The sequence below is a fragment of the Pongo abelii genome, chromosome 1, assembly GCF_028885655.2.
Source record: "Pongo abelii isolate AG06213 chromosome 1, NHGRI_mPonAbe1-v2.0_pri, whole genome shotgun sequence".
Taxonomy (NCBI): domain Eukaryota; kingdom Metazoa; phylum Chordata; class Mammalia; order Primates; family Hominidae; genus Pongo; species Pongo abelii.
In genome coordinates, this window is record NC_071985.2 from 116,846,369 (window position 1) to 116,862,810 (window position 16,442).

A 16,442-nucleotide genomic window follows, 5' to 3' on the forward strand; every position below is an offset into this window, starting at 1 on the left:
GGTATTGCTAGAAATTAAAACCTAATATTGGCCAGGTGCAGTGGCTCATGCCTGTAATCCCAGCACTTTGGGAGGCCAAGGCAGGTGGATCATCTGAGGTCAGGAGTTTGAGACCAGCCTGGCCAACATGGTGAAACCCCTTCTCTACTAAAAATACAAAAATTAGCCAGGTGTGGTGGTGGATGACTGTAATCCCAGCTACCTGGGAGGCTGAGGCACAGGTGCTTGAACCTGGGAGGCGGAGGTTGCAGTGAGCTGAATCATGCCATTGCACTCCCTCCTGGGCAACAAGAGTGAAACTCCATCCAAAAACAAAAACAAAAACAAAAACCAACCAAGCAAAGAAAAAAAAAACAAAAATAAAAACAAAACTAATAGTGGAGATAAAAACTGCTTTCAACATACTCCTTAGTAGAAGTATGAACCCAGCTGGAAAGAATCAATTAACTGGAAGATCTGTCAACAGAAATTACCCAAACAAAAATACAGAAAGAAAGAAGAAGAGTGGGAGAATGAAATCAGAACAGGGCATTCAAGAGATGTAGAATCATATCAAACATAATAATGTACATATAATTGGGGTCCCAAAAGGATAAGAGAAAGAAAATGGGAAAGAAGAGATATTTGGAGACATAATGAATGGCCAAGAATTTTCCAAAAATAGTGAATGACAGTAAATCACAGATCCAAGCTCAAACAACCCAAAAAGGATATACACCAAACAAACAAACAAAGAAAACCTTACACATACCTAGATACATCATAATTGACCTGCTAAAAATCTAAAATAAAGAGAAAATTTTGAAGGCAGCTGGGGAAAAAGGGTGAGGAACACATTATATACAGCAAAACAAAGAGAATACTTAGTGTAGACTTTTCATCAGAAACTATACAAGCCAAAAAAGAAATGAAGCAACATTTTTAAAGTACTGAAGGAGAAAATAAAAACAACTGTCAACTTAGAGTTCTATACACAAAGAAAATTTTTTGAAAATGAAAGCAAAGACATTTTCATAAAAACAATAGGTGAGAAAATTCAATGACAGCTTACTTGCTTTGTAATAATCGTTAAAGTTCTTCAGGCAGAAGGATTACATTACCAGATAGAAATTTGGATCTACACAATCAACTGAAGAGCTCTGGGAAGGATGAATGAATACTACTTAGCAATAAAAAGGAACAGCTAACTAATACATAACAACATGGATGAATCTCAACAAAACGACTGACTAAAAAAAGGCAGACAAAGCCAAAACATATTGTATGGTCAATATATAAAATTCTAAAAACACGAAATAATGTCTAGGAACAGAAAGTAGATCAGTGGTTTCCTGTGGGCTGAGGAAACGTACATTCACCATAAAATCCAACAGTTTTATTCTTGGTTATTTACCCAGGAGAACTGAATGCACGTGCCCTCATAATACCTGTATATGCACGGTTATACCAAATTTATTAGCTATATTCTTAATATCCAAAAACTAGAAACCACCCAAATGTCTATTAGTTTGTGAATGAATAAACAAATTGTGCTACATCTATACAATGGAATACTACTCAGTAATAAAAAAGAATAAAGTACTGATACATGCAACAACATGGATGAATAATAAAAAAAAACTTTGTACTAAGTGAAAGAAACCAGACTTGAAAGTCTATACTTCCTATACTAAGCAATACTATTTTTATGACATTCTGGAAAAGACAAAACTATTGGAATGGAAATCAGATCTGTGGTTGTCTGAGGTTGGATGCAGATAAAAGGACTGGCTACTAAAAGGCACAGGGAACTTGCCAGGGTAATGGAAATGTTCTATATTTTGAGTGTGTTGTTTATATGAGTGTATACGTTTGTGGAATTTGTAAAACAGGACACCTCTGAAGGATGAGTTTTACTGTATATAAATTATACTTCAGCAAACTGATTTTAAAAATTAGGCATCCAAAATAGGAAAGCAAATCTCTCAAATTTTTCAGTGATGTTTAAAATTATACCACACTCAATCCAGTACTTTAAAACATTTCACTAAGTATAAAGATAAATGTTTAGAAACCTCTTCTAAAGTTTCTTATTTTATAGCAAAAGCCAAACTGTTGGGGAAATAGCTGAAATAATACTCAGAAACCAGTAAAGTGATAAACTAAAATCCTTTCTCATATTGACAGATTCCATTGATAGACACCTGGGAAACACTCCTGAACATTCCTGAAAATTTGAAGAAACAAGTATTAGATCAATTTATGCAGTGTTGTGATTATGTAAGTTTGCTGTTTATGTGGATTAAAAAACAGCAGCTATTTCTAACATGTTTGAGCTTGTGGTACTTTATAGATTCTGTCTCAGAATCTTTTGAAATACATGAAGAACTCTTTTTAAGGGGGTATAAATGGAAAAATATATGGGAGCAGATATATTCACAATGGAAATGATCTTTAATGAAAGAATAATTTATGGAAAAACTATGGAAGTGTAACCACTGAGGAAAAGGCTGCTTTAACTCAAATAAATATAAACAGCCTGGAGTCAGAGATACCATCACAAACAAAATTTATTTACCAAGTAATTACTATGCAAGAAATGTGCATAATTTGAAGCCAAAGTATACAAGATGTACCCACGTAGTTAGTTTTAGAAATATGAGTCTTTTAAAATATTATAGAATCTTTGCAATAAATGAAATGGGAAAATACCATAAAATTCTACTGTTTCACAATGAAAAATGCTGTTTGGCAAGTGGTAAAGTATGTAAAGAGTACTTAAAGAGTTGCTCAACTTTAAGATAAGTGTTCCAAAGTCATTTTTTGTGACAATGTCAATGGTATGCTACCAGCAGATAAAAAAAATGAATGCACACGCAACGTGTCTCTTTAAGTACATATTTTTAAATGAATTAAATGGTAACTTTTAAAAACATTGTGCAATGGAGAAGGCATTTTGAAGAGATCTAATTTAGAAATTTTCCCATTGTTATGTGATTTTTGCTACCCCAAATAATGAAAATGTGACATATGTTAAAATCTATTATATCTGAACACTTGAAACACTTGGAAGCATAAATATCTAAGCTGTTAAAAATTGTTCCAAATCAAGAGTTTTATGGATTTTAAACACATTGTTAAAAGAAAAACTAATTCACATTAGAAAGAGACTATCCAAATTTCAATAAAACTTTAGAATATTTCATAGATAAGAAAGAAATAATGAGAATAATAATTTAGTTAACACAATCAGTGATTAACTTCTGTTGGACTTTTGATTTTTTTCTTATAGCACATACTTTATTCTTTCATAAGTAAATAAATGATCTCCCACAACAATGTGTATATGTCTGAATGGGCTGAGGGATTGGAAACATTCTTTTATTAATATATGTTTAGTGAAAATAAATAGCTCTCAAATTATGTCCTATCACTTATGGTGTTTATATAGATGCTAAAATATTTTTGTCACAAAAGAGTTTCTATTTTTTCCCACGTAATTATTACTAATGGGATAATATTGGCTTCTATAAAATAAATTGAAATTGTACTTTAATTTTAAAAAATTGGCAGTAGTTATCCACCACAGATATCAGCTCACCAGCACAAGTGGACCATAGATAAGTACAGAGCAAACTAGGGGATACCACTGTCTATCTTTAACCTCTGATTGTGTTCACTCCTACCACAGTTCAGGTCACATAGATGGTAAGTTTTCAAAAGTACTGCTACAACTGGTGATAGTCTCTTCTATTCCTTTAAAGAAAGCAAACAAATAAAAAATGATAAAAACCCTCACCATTTAAGATATAATCAATAACAATAAAGAAAAATATATACTAGATAAAATAATAAATAGAGAAGCACAGTGAAAATAGGAATTGTTGGGGCTCAGAAAATGATAACTTAAAGTATGGCACTTTGGCATGCTGAGTACTTTGAACAAAAGGTGACTGAAAATCCCTTAAAAGCAAAGTCTCTCTCTGGACTTCTCATGCCCTCCTTTCTCTTTGCTCCCTTTTCTCCCCCAAAGGCAAGCCATAGAAACTAGAATTTCTCTTCCCCAAGGTGGATCATAGAAACTAGAACCCCTCTCTCCAAAGCCAGCCATAAAACCTAGAAATAGCATTCTAACATTCTCCCATTTTTGTGTGTAAGAGCTGGCCATAAAGAAATTCTCTGACCTACTCTGTCTGCAAGTAGGTTATAAGACCCTCATTCTAGAAGGGGTCTTGCCCTATCCCTGGAAAAAGGAATGCCACACAGAGAGACCAAGTAGAATCTTAACAGGCAGGCTTTCCTGGGTTTCCTCATTCAGTCTGTTGCTGTAAGATCATTCCCTTTTTGTCCAGTCACATTTCTGCATGGCTATCCACTCTGCATCAAATCTAGGCATAAAAATGGACAGTTTTCCTTTGGATCTTTGGGTCTTCATTTTGAAGACTCCTGTGTCATGTAAAACTCTGCTTAGATAAATATGTTATGCTTTTCATGTTAACCTGTCTTTTGCTAAAGGAGTGTCAGCTGTGACCCTTATGATGGGTGAGAAAAGACATCATGCCCTTTACCCACTACAGTGACATAAATATCACACATTATGTCTTCTGAATTTTCTAATAGCTTTATTGAGATACACTTAACATACCATAGTTAAGGTACACAGCTCAATGTTTTTTAGTATATTTACAGAGTCGTGAAATCATCACCAAAATCTAATTTTAGAATATTTCCATCATCCCAAGATGAAACTCTGTGTTGATTAGCAGTCACTCCCTGGTACCTTTCTTTACCCGATCTTATCCCTGTACAGCCATTAATCTACTCTCTGTTTCTATAGATTTGCTCATTCTGTACCTTTCCATATGAATGGAGTCACGCAATATGTGGTCTTTGTGTCTGGCTTCTTTCACTCAGCGTAATGTTTTTGAGATTCATCCATGTTGTCACATGTATTAATACTTTCTTTCTTTTCTTGCCGAATAGTAGTCTATTGTATGGTTACATCACATTCTGTTTATCCATCCATCAGTTGATGGACCTTTGGGTTGTTTCCACTTTTTCTTATTTTTTTTTAAATTGACAAATAAAAATTGTATACATTTATGGTGTACAATGTGATGTGTTGATATATGTTTACATTGTGGAATGATTAAATCAAGCTAATTCACATATCCATCACTTCACATGCTTATCATATTTTGTGATGATAACATCTGAATTTTTGTATTACATCTCTTTCTGCTGTATCAGCCAAAAAACAGATTCTAAATAAATTGATCTTAAAACCAGATGATCAAATCATTATCTCAAAGGGTTAAACAATGAGTTTAACAAAATTAAGCTTATTGCTCTCAGAAGTTATACATGATCAATAAAACCTTATGCTGTTAATTGGTTTTTGTGCTGTTAATAAATAAAATTAATTATTTTATTAATATTATTTTATTAATATTATTTTTAAGTTTGTCATATATTTAATAATAAATATGAATATTTAAATTTATAAATATATCTATTGATAAATACTTATAAATTTTAAAATAAATACTTTTAGCATATCTTTGCATATCATCTTTTTGTATATCATAATTATATAGTATACTAGTACAGTAGTACATGTACAAAGCTTATACATGTACTACTGTACTAGTGTATTATGTAGTTATAATTGGGTATATACATATAAATATACATATACTCAATATGTATGCCCCAAATTTTTATCTATGGGGTACAAAATTTTTAAAAATAGATTGGAAACAGCTGTCTAATGAAGGTAACAAATAATTACAAAGCCTTTGTAGTCCAACAGTATCTGGCAAGGTACTAGATGTGCAGTAAGTATTTAAACTACACTGACACTGTATCAGTCCATTCTCATGCTGATATAAGAACATACCTGAGACTGGGTAATTTATAAAGGAAAAATGTTTAATTGACTCAGTTCCTCAGGGCTAAGGAGGCCTCAGGAAACTTACAATCATGATGGAAGGGGAAGCAAACATGTCCTTCTTTACAAGGCAGCAGGAGAGAGAAGAATGAGAGCTGAGCAAAGGGGGAAGCTCCCTATAAAACCATCAGATCTCATGATAACTTACTCTTTATCATGAGAATAGCATTCAATTACCTCCTACCCGGGAATTATGGCAAGTACAATTCCAGTTGAGATTTGGGTGGAGACACAGCCAAACCATATCACTCACTAACCACCCCTGAATGTAAAGGTGGCAATTTATCTAAGTTTTGTGTGTATGTGTATTTCTCCCTTGCCATATGCATTTTGGTGAATAGTTCTGTGTGAGTATATCTGTGTAGGATACAATGACAGAAACAGTAGTATTTTGTGTTTGAGAGTGCAGTTTCTGAATTTAGACCACCTGAATCTCTATCTTAGCTCCATAATTTATTAGCTATGTGACCTTGAGTAGATTACCATCTTTTCCATGTCCTAGTTTTCTTATACACAAAATCGGGACAACAGTACCTACCTACCTCACAGGTTTGTGGTGAAGGTTAAATAAGTTAATATGAGCAAAGTCACTATACCTAGGTCTGACACATGGAAAATGCTCATTGTAGTTTGGCCACCAGAGCTATGGACACACACACACACACACACACACACACACATACACCTGGGTGAGTATATCTGGATATGTTCTGGATATGTTTATTTTTCTATGTCAATATATATCTGTTCCTCAATATGTATTTATACTGAATAATAACAATAATAATGATAGCCAACACTTACTGAACATGAGTTCTAGGCATTAGTTTAAGCACTTTACATAGATTATCTTGTTCACCTTCAGAAAAAAACATGACATAACATTACATAACATGCTTTGATTATTCCCATTTTACAGATTAGAAAACTAAGGTCCAAAAAGCTTAAGTAACTTACAACTAAATTCACACAGCTAGCATATGACAGAGCCACAAAGCCTGACTTTTTAAGTCACTACTTATCACCTCCCCATTCATTTAATAATATTATTTAGTATTACTCTTATAGTCTGTAATATTATAATTTGTATGGTGCTTAGTATTTTATCAAATATTTTCAAATACATTAGGTCTCATAGCAAGCCTGTGAAATGAGAAGTGCAATATTATTATTCTCATTTTTATAGGAAAGAAAATTGTTAGAACTGAACCATGGGTGTCCTTTAGTGGAAGCGTTTCTACGTTACAAATATCTGGGGTACCTCTGTACATAGAGTCACAGCATAAATGAACCGAGTACCTATAATGTGTCAAGCTCAGACATTAGTGCTGGGGATATAAACTACAGACCTCCCCTGGAAGCATCATAGCCTAGGGAGAGAGACCAGTGTGGTAACCAAGAACCAAGAATCAGTACACAATATGTAGTCTCTAAGGGAGACATGAAAGGAGTGCTTATGGAGCACAGAAGGAGGGGCCATCTGTGCCAGAGAGGTCTTAGAAAAGGCAAAGGGGTGGGGGAGGGGGAGGCTTTCCTGGAAGAAAGAATGCATGTGTGTGAATGTGAATCCATGTCTGTGTCTATGACAGTGTGGCTAGGCATCACTAAGTATGGATCTGAGTGTGTACCTGTTTATATAGGCTTACTTCTGTAAGCATTAATTTTTGTGTATGCTGGCTGCTGGTATAGAATGAGTAAGCTGAATATAAAAGAGAATTTGTCTGGTATCACACACACCATAGCAGAATTGGACCTGCCCTGATATGCACACCCCATCATGACCCCCCAACACCAGGGGAACCAGAGATGCTGGTCCTTTCCCACTGTAGCAGCTGCCCACTCTAGAGCTATGGTGATTAGACCTACCAGTTTTTTTCAATCCATCAGTCTGGATGTATGGTGGTCTAATAGAGCCAGCCAGCTTGTATGAGTAAGGGTCGGGGGAAGGGGGAGGAGGTACAGGTATCTGTGGGTGTGCATCTGTGTGCACACTTCTGGTTGTGTGTGAATGCTTAGCATTGGCTGTTCCTAACTAGAGTGAGAAAACCTCCATTCTCCCTTCATCGTCACCACCTTGGGGTATTTATCCGCTCACCCGTTTCCATTGCCACCTGTATGGGACCGGCTTTTGTCTTCACTTTAACGTTCTGGGGATATCTAAAATATACCTCTGTGCTGGGATTAGGCAGAAGCAAGGCTGGGGAGTGTTGGTGCCCTTATTTGTTGGAGGCACTCCCTCTTTTCCCAGACCCCTGCCCCATTCTGGTCCAGGAATCTCTCAAAGGAGCAAAAATGTGGGCAAAGGCAAATAGTACTTGTGGAAGCCATGAAAAACCCGGAGGGTCACTCCTAGGGGTGGGCTGCTCAATGTTCCTCCCCTGGTGATAAAATCTGCTTTTAGGACAAAATTAAGGAAGGCAAGTGAGGACTCCTCTCCCCACAAATGTTCCCCTAGGAACTGGCGGGGTGGCAGTAAGGCTACAATGCTCTTTTATTTCTTTAAGCTTGTATGATCAAAACAAGCTAAAATAATCACAAATAATATGTTATTTATATTAACTATGAGTATCTTCATAAAGTGGCAAAATAATTGTGCTAGATTTTATTTTTTATTATAAGGTATATAAATTCAGGGCCATGGGATCATGTAAGGCAAAGGCATTATGTACTGGAATACACTGGTAATTTGTGTTTACATCTTAGCACAAGCACTGCCACACAGTTAAATATATTAGCATGTTAAGATGGGCAAGAATGAAGTGCAATAATCAACACATGTAGCATGTCATATTTCAGCTTGAATGAATGAGTGGGTGGAGAGAAAAACAAACATACAGAAAACTAGAATTATCTCATATAGTGGTCCTTGAATATGTGGATTCTCTTTCTAGTTCCACCAATGGCTTAATCTATTGAAAGGTTCTTAACCATCTATTGATAAGTTAGTCTCATAGCAGATCATTTCTCAAAAATGTTAATATGCTTAATCAAACCTTACTGAAGTATCTTTTAAAATGTAAATGATCTCTAATAAATGTTAGCTGTTGCATGTCTAAATACTTTATTGCAGCATCTTATATAGTATATATTTCCATGTTCTGGACACAAATATTTTTCTAAATATTAAGGGAAAGTGGTAGCTTTGTAATATGCCAGGGGAATTTTTTGAAAGTCAATATATTGTTTATTTGTACTTAAATATTTCATCAATAATCTGGAAAAGAGAAAGAGCCTGACTATGGCTAGAGACTGTTTAGAGGCTAAGATTTCTACCATGAACTGCTTTCAACTGTTATATTTTATGGCACAGATTCAGTGGGAATCTGATCTGCTAAAATATTTGGGCTGTGAAAACTCCCACACTGTGACAGATGTCAAGTCCAATTAAGTGACTCATGTCCAGGTTTCTGTCCAATAGGATTTCCCATTAAATATCAATTTAGGGGAAAAAAATTCCATCCCCCTTCCTAAGCCTTTATCTCTTCCACCATCTCCAGGCTGAATCAATTGGTACCAGGAGAGCCCAGAAGCCACACACGCATCTCTGCCTCTTTGCTCTGGCTCTCCCACCCTCTTCCCGTCTTTCTCTGCTTCCTTGTCACTGTTACTCCAGGAGACGTTCACTTTTCACCAACCTTTCTCCAAGCATCTCCAAGCCACTGACTATATATATTTTGCTACAAGGTAAAGAGAAGAGGGGGTGGGGATGGGGGATATAACCAAACCTTGAAAGACTTTGAAACTGGAAAATAGGTGTCTATTTATACAACATACAAGTAAATGAGGGAAGAGGAAGAGGCAACCTTAGCTCCTAGTTACAGTATTGTGTTCCTGGGAACTGGGGAGATATCAGCTGAACAAAGCCTTATCTCAAAAAAAAAAAAAAAAAAAATCACTTCTGAGCAAGATCACATCTCTGTCCTGCACTTCCCAGTTTCTGCTCAGCCGTATTAAGGGAAAGAAAGGCGTCCGATAGGAGTGGAATGTTATCTTAACCATCTTTCTTATTGATTATTCCGCTATTAGAAAGTGGAGAAATCAGCCCTTTGATGTGATTGTGTTTATCTCTGAATCTCTTTTGTTATTTTTAGAGACCTAGAAGAGGAAAAAAGGCACGAGACTTTTCAACACATCGTTTAAAAAAATCATCAACGAATTCCTTGAAATGTTTGAGAACAATTAAAAGGAAAAAGCGTTTTTTAAAAAATCTATCAACTAAGTGAACAATCATTCATATCGTCTACATCCTGAGATATTATCGTCCCTCGCTGCGGACACCAGCGAGATGACAGCTGCTTTTTCATTTTTGAATGTAATACATATTTGCTGCTTTTAATATTTTCCGGAATCTCCCCTCGCTATTCCCTGGAATTTTAACTCTAAAGATTGGAGAACAGATTATCAAAAAGGCTTTTGCAAGGTAAGACTCCTTTAAATAATTTTTTTCAGCTTGAAATAAGTTAGATTATTCATACTGCATCTATAGATGCAGTTCATTCCATAAAGAGACAAAACGCATACACGACATACTATTTATGAATATTTTTAAAGATCTAGAGGCGAATTTAATATGCTTTGAGGGCAACCCAGGAACTTTTTACCAAAACTACAACTATTTAGTGGCTTATTGTGATTTTCCATTACTCGTCTATTTATTTCTGCCCTTTCAAGCTGACTGTGTAGGTGCAAGTTGTTCTACTCATAAACGTACCCGAGAAAAGCCCGTAGGGAGTCACATGCAGTTCACTGGGAGCATTTGTTTTTATTTTGCCGTAGAGGACCTGATTTCCTCGCAGGGAAATTAAAGCTGTTTTGGCCCAATTCGCTCCTCAGCAAGTGCGGTGCTGGGAACCGATCACCCATCCCCTTGCTTTTGTTTCTCTAGAAGCAAACCCTCCTATACGTCGCCAACGCGGATTTCTCCCGCGCCGAGCGTCGCTGTGGCTGCCCACGCAGGGGCCCCGAGTTCGCAGCCGGGTCCTCACTCCCGACGCCCGTGGGCGGTGCGTGCAGCCCCCGCGGGGGCCTTTCTCCTCCTGCCGGGACCTTTCTCGAAGCCCGAATTACCCGGGAGCCCAGCGGTTCTGAGCGGCCCCCTCCCAGAAGGCGCACAGTCGGGGCCAGTGCTCCAGACGCCCCGGAGAAGCCTGGCCAGGTGGCGTTTCCAAGAAGGCACAGTTAGAGGAAGGCTAAGCACCGACATGCCCGGACTTGGCCAGGCCACCCGGGGACAGCTGCGGGCTGCCGAGCTCCGGTTCCGGGAGCGCCCGAACTTTGCCGGCAGAGATGCAGCTCACGCCGGGACAACACACGCTGCACCCGCTAGCTAGTCCCCGCCTGCCCCGCCCCGGGCCCTTCCCTTCTCTTCCCTTCCCTTCTCTTCCCTTCCCTCTGCATCTTCTCCTCCCTCAGCGTCCCGGCTGCCGGCATTTTCCCGCAAGGTGGTCGCCAGACTACCGGGCGCATTGTCTGATCCCACGTCGCCGTGTCCCTAGGTCCTCTATGTGTGTGGCTGTCTGCGTGACAGATGGTGCTCCGGAAGCCTGCGAGGGCATCGGAGTCAATTTTCTTTTTAAAGGCTCCCCCACGTTTGTTTAGTCATTTCTTTATGATTTCGGAGAAGCGCGAGGGGTCCAAGAAGGCTTCCCGCCCCCAGCCGCTGGCTTTCCGCCTGCGCTCCAGGATGGGGATTCCTGACCGCCCGCACCCCAGAGCCGGGCGCCCCAGGCGCAGCCCCAGACCAGCGCCAGGACCTCGGGCGCCGCGGCTGCCCGGTTGCTTCGCCGGAGGCCCTCGGGGCGAGAAGCCCACTCCGCGTCTCCCCGCCCCCGTGAAAACCCAGATGTATTCGTTGTTCGGAATCACTCGTTTGTCTGGGAAGGGGACGAAGGGAGGGAGGAGGAATAGCGCGGTTGGCATTTGGCCGGAAGAGGCACAAAAACCCAGTCGCGACCCCACAGGCCTGCGGTCGTTCCCCAGGCCCAGGGCCACAGGCCCGCTGTGGCAGTCTGCAAGGCGAGGTGTCGAGTCCAGTATGCGGCCTGGGTCAACCGCGTCCCCGCCGGCTCCCGCGCCCTCGAGCCAGATCCTATCGGCGCCCTCCCGCGTCGCGCGCCGGCCTGCTGTGGGGAGGGTCCCGGGCCACGCGTCCGCTGGGAGGGCCGGCGTGGTAGGCCTCGGCAGCCATCCTTCCAGCAAAATACCCTGATTCCTTTTACTGATTAATTTTCCGACCCCTCCTCAGCCTCCAAAATGATGCTGAGTCCGGACCAAGCCGCAGATTCGGACCATCCCAGCTCGGCGCACTCGGATCCGGAGTCCCTGGGTGGCACGGACACCAAGGTGCTCGGCAGCGTGTCGGACCTGGAGCCGGTGGAGGAGGCCGAGGGCGACGGCAAGGGCGGCAGCCGGGCCGCGCTCTACCCGCACCCGCAGCAGCTGAGCCGCGAGGAGAAGCGCCGCCGCCGGCGCGCCACGGCCAAGTACCGCTCGGCCCACGCCACCCGCGAGCGCATCCGCGTGGAAGCCTTCAACTTGGCCTTCGCCGAGCTCCGCAAATTGCTGCCCACGCTGCCTCCGGACAAGAAGCTCTCCAAGATCGAGATCCTGCGCCTGGCCATCTGCTACATCTCCTATCTCAACCACGTCCTGGACGTGTAGGGCGGGGTGCGCCGCGGGGGGCCGCCTGTCCCGGCGTCCGCGAAACGCGACGGATCCGGGCGGCCGCCGCTCGGGTGGCGGAGGCTGCGGTGGCCCAGCGAGACGGCCGCCTCGAGAGACTCGGGCCGGGGAAGAAGCTCGCTACCTGTTCTCTCTGGTCAGCAGGGCGACGAGGGAAGGTTTCCGACGCAGGCAGGTGGGATTGTCTGGCGATCCCGGGGGCTTGCAGGGGGGATTTTCCAGGCCAGGAGAACCTCGTGGAGACACCCGAGATGAGCCACCTCTGGGGCTCCCCAAGGGTTGTGGCTTTAACCCACTGGAGACTTTGAGTACTCCTACATTCATTCGCCACAAATCTTAATGTGTTGAAAGAATGAGGGCAGAAGTTCAGAATATGCAGGCTCCTAACTTTAGGCTATCTGGAATTTTTCTAATGGACAAATCACCAAACACTGGGAAGGAGGAGAGAAGAGGGATCTCTCCCATAGAGATGGAAGGCACGGAAAGGTGCGACTGGAAACTTTCCTTTCTGTTGTGAAAATAAAGATTATATTAGAATCCAAATAAACCCTGAATATTTAGTAAGGTTAAAAAGACAAATTGAGAACAAATAGACACACTGTGGGAGGATCTGAGCTTGGTGAGATTTTATCCCCAAGATATGACACCAAGGTAGACAGGAAAATCCATATTTAAATGGAAAATTTAATATCTGATTGCTTTTGCAGGCGAAGTGCCCCTTTATATATCCAAAAACATCTATTTGTGACCTTAAACATGTGGACCCATAGGTGCAGTTAGAAAAAGACAACCTATTTTTATTTATGTTAGAAGGAGTAGAGTATTTTTTTCAAGACATTTATTTTTCAGAGTGGTGATACTTTTACTTTGGATACTCTGTGCCAATTTATTTATAGTCAAGTGTTTACACTTTTTCCTGTGGAATAATTATGTCTAACTTTTTACGTGTTTGTTGAGATTATACTGTGATCTTTCTTTCTGCTCTAATTATATTGCACTTGTATAACCAATTTCCCACTTCTCCCTGTTTCTAAACATATTTTATATATTAAGATGTTTGTTCTTGAAAGGTTCTTTTGTTGTGAGATCAGCAACACTAGCACTTCACTATTATAGTTTTTTAAAAAGTGTATTATTCTTATCTGTAGTTATGTCTGAGAAGTCCTTTACAAGCTGTTTATAAGGAGAGTAGCTTCTTTGTGTGTGTGATGTTTGTGCGTGTGATGAATTTAGCAAATTAAGTTATTTTCCTAAAAAAAAAGAAAAAAAGAATTCAGAACTACTTTCCTCTGTGACACCAAAAAGAAAAGTCTATAACCTGAAAATGTTTCATGTTCTCTGCTGTGAAACTCTTAAAACAAGGAGTGTATTTTAGAGACAAGGGAAAAAAACCACATCTGCTATCCAAAGATTTTAGTCTTTTTCAGGGTTTTTTTGTGTCTCTGTTGCTTTATATAATGCAATATTTTGTAGTGAAAATAGATATAATCTGGTTTCTATCTGACGAGTTTTTCATATCTCATGAATGGTGCGCTGTTTTGCATATAAATAAAGGTATCAAATAAAGTCCTCTCTTTTATTTTAAGCACACTGTCTAAAAATAATGGACATGTTAGCCGAGCATGAAATATCTTAATGGACTCAATTCCTTAGAAAGGAACTGGTAAACACAACAAAATCTTAACATAAACATATTTATGTAGTGAAATATTTGATGCTCAAATTTGAACGTGGATCAGTCCCATAAATAGATGCCCTACATATGATGGTGACATAGATCATTCTACAATGAGGAAAAGAAGTATAGTGTTTATATAAAATATCACTTGAATTGTGGATTCTTTGCCTCTAAAAGAAAACTTAGTAACTCTCTAACCCAGCCTCTTCAAATTAGAGTTGGGAAACTGAGGCCCAAGGAGTGACCTACACTAAAACACATAGCTATTTAATGGCAGTGAGAAGAAGATTCCTGATATGATGACTCTCAATCCTCATGGCACTTCTTAAGAACAAGGTGTGTATTACTATTGTAATACTCAAACATCTAATCAGTACACAGATTCAAGACAGGGCACCTGCAAACAAGAAAAAAAAATTGAGCCCTGGACCAACCTTGAGATAAGAAGAATGACATCTGCAAAAACCTGTGGCTAGTATAAAAATGCAAAATATATTGCTTACAAATAGAAGACATAAATGACTTAAAAACTATATGTACATATGCATATATAGAATATTATGAAGTATGAGTCTATATCACACCAAATCTCTGGTTTCAGAGTAAATGCAGTTAGATGGATGCTTGGCCTCATGCATATAAAATGTCTGTGGGATTGCTGGTATTCTTCACTTTTCACCCAGGTGTCTTCTTGTCAGCTTCACAGATACCTACTAGGTAGGACCTCATCCTCTCCCTTATATGAAGGTGTATAGTAGGAAAGTACTTCCTAGTGTGTGAAAAAGAACAGCACCTTCTGTTGCCTTGTATCTGGACAATGTCCTGGCCACTAGAGCAATGACTGGTTACTCTGTGACCTGCAAAACACATGAGTGCCTGTAGGCCGTCTCACCTCTAGGCAGTGTGGAGGGATAACTACTCCTAGTTCTTATAGCACCTCTCTATTATACAAGACAATAATTAGCTCTGCTCCTATGCCAAGGGTATGAAGTCAACTTCTAACCTCTGGAAACCTTCCAAGTGCCTCTCTTTCCCAGTTTAGGGGCTCAACTTCCAACTGACCAACACAGTCCTCCCATTCACATGTAGGAGGAACCTATTGATACACTCCCCTAGACAAAAGGCCCTTGCTTTGGGATTTGGACAAAGGGCAGCATCCCTTCCTAGCTATGCAGCCCATGTGATTTCAGGAGAGGATCTTTGCAATGTCATTTCAAATCCAAAGCTGCTGAGCACCCTCCAAGAGAGACAAGCATGGTGGCAGTCTGCTAGACCAGAGGGTGACTGACTCATTCCCTGAGCACAGCGCAGAGACAGTGATTATTCACCCATCCGTGAGGTCTCGATTCTTCTTTGAATGACGATGGTGAGCATTCATTCTTACATTTAACCTTTGCTTATTGAGGACCCACTGTGTGCCAGACATTCTTCTAAATGCTGAAAATAGAGCAACACATGAGACAAAGTCTACTAGAGAAAAGCAGTACACTGAAGCAAAAAAAAAAAAAAACCCCAATATTTGATTTTAGATATTGCTAAATGCTATGAAGAAGAATAAGCAGGGTAAAGAACACAGGATGGGGGCTGGATGTGCTGGTGCTGGGTAACATTTTAGAGAGGGCTGTTGGAGAAAGCCTTTCTGAGGAGATACATTGGTACCCTCTGCCTAGAGACTTAGGCCTGCTGGACCAGCTTATACAGTTGCTGCCACTGGCACTGCCTTTTCTTTTCTCATCCTATTAAAATGTTCTGAGTGCTCATGCTACCAAAACAGCCTGTGCAGGTCACTTACCTTTCCACAGCTGGCCCCAGCCTCATCCTTTACCCTGAGCTTGGTCTTTCACCAAACAGACCCAGAACCACATGTCTTCCTGCTGTCCCTTCACCTTCTTCTCTTTGCCCACAGCCACTCAACAACTTGCCAGGCCATTGCTGCTCCCCAGAAAGCCTAGCCCCAGCTGGCCCAGTGGACAAGGCTGCCTGTGCTGAATATTTCTCCACCCAAATGGCCTTCCCCTCACTTCTACCACTGCCCGGAAACTTCCAGAGAACAAGGGCAAAAGTATTGGGCAAAACAACCTTCCTCTCCAGGGAGAGGGGAAGAGGAGGGGCAGTGTATGATGGGATGGGATGGTAAAGGAAAGGCCGACTGAG

The 16,442-nt window shown here is 40.5% G+C and overlaps 1 protein-coding gene across 1 annotated transcript; it reads left to right on the plus strand.

Moving 5' to 3' along the window:
* The first annotated feature begins 9,414 nt into the window (after positions 1–9,414).
* Positions 9,415–15,765, plus strand: NHLH2 (nescient helix-loop-helix 2). The gene is made up of 3 exons (XM_002810377.6): positions 9,415–9,613; positions 10,021–10,349; positions 12,174–15,765. Exon 3 carries the CDS (start codon positions 12,182–12,184, stop codon positions 12,587–12,589), a length of 408 nt encoding a protein of 135 aa, XP_002810423.1. The 5' UTR covers positions 9,415–9,613; positions 10,021–10,349; positions 12,174–12,181; the 3' UTR covers positions 12,590–15,765.
* The last annotated feature ends 677 nt before the right edge of the window (positions 15,766–16,442 follow it).

Excerpts from the sequence above, each read along its gene's own strand:
- NHLH2 (XM_002810377.6), top strand. The coding sequence starts at position 12,182 with ATGATGCTGAGTCCGGACCAAGCCGCAGATTCGGACCATCCCAGCTCG.